The sequence below is a fragment of the Phyllostomus discolor genome, chromosome 2, assembly GCF_004126475.2.
Source record: "Phyllostomus discolor isolate MPI-MPIP mPhyDis1 chromosome 2, mPhyDis1.pri.v3, whole genome shotgun sequence".
NCBI lineage: Eukaryota > Metazoa > Chordata > Mammalia > Chiroptera > Phyllostomidae > Phyllostomus > Phyllostomus discolor.
In genome coordinates, this window is record NC_040904.2 from 173,860,189 (window position 1) to 173,866,188 (window position 6,000).

General features: G+C 32.3%; 1 protein-coding gene across 1 annotated transcript in view; it reads right to left on the reverse strand.

The window, feature by feature from the left end:
* Positions 1-5,398, reverse strand: part of LOC114513809 (mucin-19) — a 146,802-nt gene extending 141,404 nt beyond the window's left edge. The window contains exons 1-2 of the mRNA XM_036016724.1: positions 5,175-5,398; positions 3,172-3,204 (exon numbers count right to left, since the gene is read on the reverse strand). Coding sequence (XP_035872617.1) covers positions 3,172-3,204; positions 5,175-5,226 — 85 coding nt within the window. The 5' untranslated portion in view covers positions 5,227-5,398. The remainder of the gene's footprint in view (positions 1-3,171; positions 3,205-5,174) is intronic.
* Positions 5,399-6,000: the final 602 nt, after the last annotated feature.

Sequence of the window (6,000 nt, forward strand, 5' to 3'; positions counted from 1 at the left end):
CACGTTCTGTCAATAAAAGTAGAAGTAAAATGTACATCCACATTTCTCTTAGGGGTTTGAGTGATTGTAGAAAAGCTAGTAACTGGAGCAAATTTCCATTTCAAATGCCACCATCTTTTAAAATAACTGATTAAATATTAAAATGTCGGATCCAAATTATACAAAAATACACTAGAGTATGTTTCTTTGTAATAATAAGGAATATTTCATTAAATGTTTTGATTTTTCCAGGAAGACGTTCCTTATTTTCAAAGAAAAGTACCGTTGCTGTGTTATTATTATTTGGTATAAACAGTTTAAGAAAAAAAAAGCAAGAAATTTACCTGAACTGCTTTGAGCTATTTCATCATCTGAAAAGAAAGGGGGGGGGAGAGTTGCTGTCATTAGCAGAGCATTGGCAGATTTTCCAACAGAAAGTCAGTCTTGATTACAGCCATTTCTTGTCCTTGGGAGGTGCTCCCACAGATGTGCTCATTGAATTCAGTACTCAGGCATGAATATGTAATTACCCATTGACCCTGGTATGTTTGTACCCCTCCAGGGCACCCTTATAAAAGGAATACCTCTGCCTGTCCTCCAGCCAGTGTGGAGCACAGCCTAGAGGCATGAATTAGAGCACAGCAAAATACAGTAATTCTGGGATAACTGAAAAGGTGCCTCAAAGCATTAATTATTATTCAGTTGGTGAAATTCAGATGTTTTAATTAAAGGATTTTTTAATGTGACAAAAATACTGTAGAACTAAATTTACTTAATTTGAAACAGATGGCCATAATTGCTATTTTACAGTTGGATCCCATAAAATTAATATACACATAACTTACAAATGATTTAAGGGTTATTATTATGAATAAAGGTGAATCGTTTTCATATTTAAATAAATAGCGTACACATTTGCAAACTTGTCAAGCTATGTAGTACATACAGCTGAGTCAAAGATTCACAATAAGAGTAAATACAACACATAACATAATTTACATATAAGCACACTTTTAAATTAGATTTAGAGATATAAAGATACTTTACTAAAAACATCAAAGCATTAGTATCCAAAAGAACCTTCTTAGTAATTATGTGAAATTAAATACTACTTAAGTATGGTAATAGAATTTTGCATAAAGTTGCATATTGATTACATATTCAAGAATCTTCAAAAAATACTTTGGGTAATATTTTTATTTTAGGACTTAATGGATTGCAGATCTGTTGGTTATTTTTTTTTAGTGTTTCTCCATACTCTGTAATCTCTACAAATTTCCTAAACCCAAACTGATTACATTATTGAAGTAAAGAGTCAGCATATGGTTGGATACTAAGACAAATTTCTAACAATTGGAACTGTCCTGAAAAATCCAGGATTTATGGTCAGCAAACCTATCTCTGACCTATTGGTGTAAATTAAGACAAACAGGAAACACAGCCAGTTAAAAGATAAAGGTTTTCCTGTGTGTTCTAATCAATTGTCACCAAAACCAAATTGCGTGTACTTACTCACACAAGTACATGCATACACATTTTGTCAGAGAGTGAAGAAATGGCTTAGCGATATGATTTGGAGACACTTAATATAAGTGTTTCTTAAAAATGTACAATTACATATTCTCCACATAGATTAAATACTTGGAGGATTCTCTCTAAAATAAAAGTTGCAATCAAAATCTTCCTCAAATCCTCTTGCAACAAACAAAGTTATCATAAAGCCACCAATGAATTTTTACCCATCAGGAACAATTCCACAGGGCCTCCCTCAAAGTACACTCTCTTATCACAAACACTGTTAATAAGCTTGGATCAATGGTGTTCTCACCCCAGCAGACTGAAATAAGAATTGGAGTTGGGTACAAAAAAAAAGTAGACGTAATGATCGTATGAGCACATAAAGCTGTATGTTTAGGAGAGACAGAAAGTCAACTCAAAAGCAGATGCAGGAACTCAGAAACCATCTCTCAAGTAGGGACCAACTGTCTTGTACGCATCAGTACATTCCAAGCGCACCACTGCATGATACGTAATATGATCATTGGTATTCATTTTGATGTCCTCAAAAAAAAGTTAAACTATGTTTAGAAGTCCCTTGTCTTTTTGGGTAAGATGGGATATCTCTGGTTCATTTCAGAAAGTACACCTTGTAAAGGATTTGGTTATACATAAAAAATCATACCTATGTTTCCAAATTATTTTATTAATTCAAAACAAGTGTACACTGACTGCTTGTCCCATTACAGCCACTGTTCTCAGCATAGTGAATACAAAGTGAATTACATTGATCAAAATTCTGTCTGAGGAGTGTACAATTATGTGTGATAAATGATCAAGGAGTCCTGATAATTCACTCACAAATCAGGTGTGTGTGAAACACATAAATTTTCTGTATTCTTTGTTGGTGGGAATATGGATTAGCACAGTTACTATGAAAAACAGTTTGGAGGGTTCCTCAATAAATAAAAAATGGAACCACCATATGACCCAGCAAAAAAATTAAATCACTATCCCAAAGAGATATTTGTACCCCAGTGTTCATAGCAGCATTATTCACAATAGCCAAGATATTGAAGAAACCTGTGTCCATTGATAGATGATGGCTAAAAGAATGGGATAATATTCAGCCATAAAAAAGGAAATACTGTCATTTGTGACAACATGGGTAAACCTTGAGGATATTATGCTAAATGAAATAAGTCAAACAGAGAGAAACAATTACTGTATGATCTCCCTTATAGGTGAAATCTAACAACATCTAACCCAATGGAAACAAAGACTAGAATGGTAATTGCCAAGAGCTTTGGGGTAGGGGAGGAACATGTTGATAAAAAGTGCAAAAGTCCAGTTATAAGATGAATAAGTTTGGGGAATCCACTGTGCAGTATTGTGACTATAGTTAACAACACTGTATTATATATTAAAAAGTCACAGAGAGTGTAGATCTTAAACATTCCCACCACAAGAAAATTAGTTATTATGTGAGGTGATGGAGGTGTTAACTAACCTTAACTCAGTAATCATTTCTCTATATATGTAGAGTAAATCATCCATCACACTGTATACCATAAACTTACATAGTGTGTCATTTATATCTCAGTGTAGCTGGAAACATACTTCTGGATTCCAAAAGCAGGTTCAGAGACCTCCTTGATATCTTTAAATCAAGATTAATTTCTGAAAGGTACTGACCTGATTCTGTGCTGTTAGATGAGGCTTCACCATCTATAAAAAATGAAAAAAGTAGAAACAGATCATTTTATACTTCTCTATAGCATATTTTTAAATCAATGAGAATGTTTTTGTTTTCGTTCTTCTTTTAAATTCAATGTAAGCCATATACTTTTTGTACCAAATAATTGTTAGATTTCAATACTAATTTATTATTTTAGAGTTTTTTATTTATTAAATAACATCTAAATAGATCCAAGTAATACATTTTTCCTGTTAACATACTTAAATGAAAGTTTTCGGTGTCAACTCAGTCTTAGAAATATAAGGTCAAGTAAATTAAAGCCACAAATTAATATTATCAGTACTTCAATCTTTTTTACACTATTAAAACCTCTTACAGCTTTAAATCTAAAATGTATTTTTATCTAAATTTCACCTGATTTTATTTTCCCTAAACATTTTCTAGTTAATGTGTTTATAAATAGTGAATTAGATTTAAAAAAGAAAAAAGAAAATCAACTGTATAGATTTTAATCTACAGAGATGATGGAATATCCTGGGGAAAATAAGAATTAAATATCCTATTTACTTCATGTCAAACTATATCTCATATCACTTTAGTTTTTCCAATTAGTCAGAGAACTATTTTTATTTTTCTTCTATACAGTTATGGTTGGTTCAACAATACAAATTTTTCTTCTGATTGATTATACGGGTGCCTCTTCAATATCTGCCTTCTTCCCCTTCCAGCTCTCAAGCCTTTCCATCCTGTCACCTACTGGAAAGGAAAGACATCTGTGTTTGGCACATGGGCCCCGTTGATGAAGGGCAATACAAAGTCACCTTAACTAAAGCACTTGGAGTTTCTGGGAGGAGCAGTTCCAGGTCTTTCCTGTTTCCTGCAATAAGCTTATAAATAAATACATAAAAACTCTTAATTTTGTCAGTAAATCACCAATCTATGAAATTTCTATTGAAATACTTGTAATCATTTCTTAGAATGATTATGGATATCTGAGAAATTATTTTAGAAGCATTCTCTAGTTCTCTGGTGAATTTAATACACTTTGACAAATACATTTAAAACATTTTTATTGTGATATATCTTTAAAAATAATGTGTTTTTACTCTGTTACTTAACAAATAAGAGATACATTTAGGTAAAGGCAAAAAATATTTTAAGTTTTGCAAAATATATAGCAAAATACTATATAAGGTTATGAAAATCACCATTATTTAAAAAGTAACTATTTTCTAATGGTCCATCAGATGATTTCCCAGGTAGTTAGTTTAAGAATAGATATATTTTCTCTTAAAACAAATAATTGTAGTCCCCTCTATTCTGGCTCCTCAGAGAGAAGTAAATTATACCCTACTCCTAAATTTAGAAAATAGATTTTAAGACTAGATGTAGAATGAATCTTCTTTTTGCAGACCTTTTTCCTTTGTTTGGATGTTATTGTTCTTCTGCCCCATTCAGAAACTAAAGATTTTTTCATTGTTCTGAATTTTTAATTAACAAAATTAATTAATAATGTCTTACTTTTCAATTAATTTCTGAAATTGACTGGAATATCTGAGAAAGACGTTAAAGAAATTTTCCCTACAAAAAATATTTTCGGGGATGCACCAGTCCTTTAGATATAGTTTCATGATTTGTGACAACAAAAATTACTAACAGTGCTGGTCTTTAGTCTTAATGTGGATATAACTCCAACATAGCCATTAAAGGGTGAACTGTGATGAAAATGAGTAACAAACAATAGCACTATATGCACCTTGAGTAACCTATTCACTGACACTTCTAAGCAGATAAATATATATCTCCTTAAGACAGGCTTGTTAAAGTTGAAATAACATCCTACAGGGTTAAATTCCAGTTTTTTTACATTGATTATACTACTCTGAAATGTAGGAAAGATTTTCTAAGGAGAAAAATGTTGGAAGTAGACAACACCAAATGAGAACATATACCCACGGGTCTATCAAATGAGAAAGGGTTCTTTCCATTAGTCCCTTACCTTTGCAGAGGACACAAAGTGTCACAACCAAGTACAAAGAGGTCAACTTCATGGTAATGATTTGGGAACCTAGAAATGGAGACAAGTCATCCTGGAGAAACAGATGCTCAAGGAGTCCTGTAACGAGAGTTTTTATACCTACTCATACACCACCGTTTCTCATCATGGGTTAGGTGTGGTAAACTTAGTGATGACAGAACAAAGATAAATATCAGAGCATGCCAAAGATGAAATACATTTCAAGTCCATTTAGTGTTTTATGTGGCATCTTCTATCTTGGACCAAGTCCAGTTCATGCCAAACCCAGACCATGCCTTCCTGCCGCCCTGGGCAAACAGCAAAGGCAGGAACTGAAAGCCTCAGGATTAAACACCAAACATGCTGATGATATACATGTATTTGTACCCTATTCATCATTGCAAAAGTCTTAATACCTCAAGAAACTCAAATATTGTAATTAAATATTTCAATTTTCTCTCCCTTAACAACAAATGTATTTTAAACATGAGGCTTACGTTGTAACAAAGGACTCTTTATTTATCAATATGTCAATAGGTATTTCTCTAGAGAAATATATAACTGTCATGTCGATATAGGTGTAAGTATGGACGTACCAAGATATACAAATGCATCATGGTTATAATAATAGCTTTATTACTCACAGGATATATAATATTCCAATGCGATACATTTTTATCATTAACTGTACGATTGAATATATAACTAAGTACAAGATATGAATGTTACATCAGAAAAAGAATGTTTTGTGACAAAAGTAAAATCGAACAGAAAATACCATGTGTGAATTATATGTGTAGGTATTCTA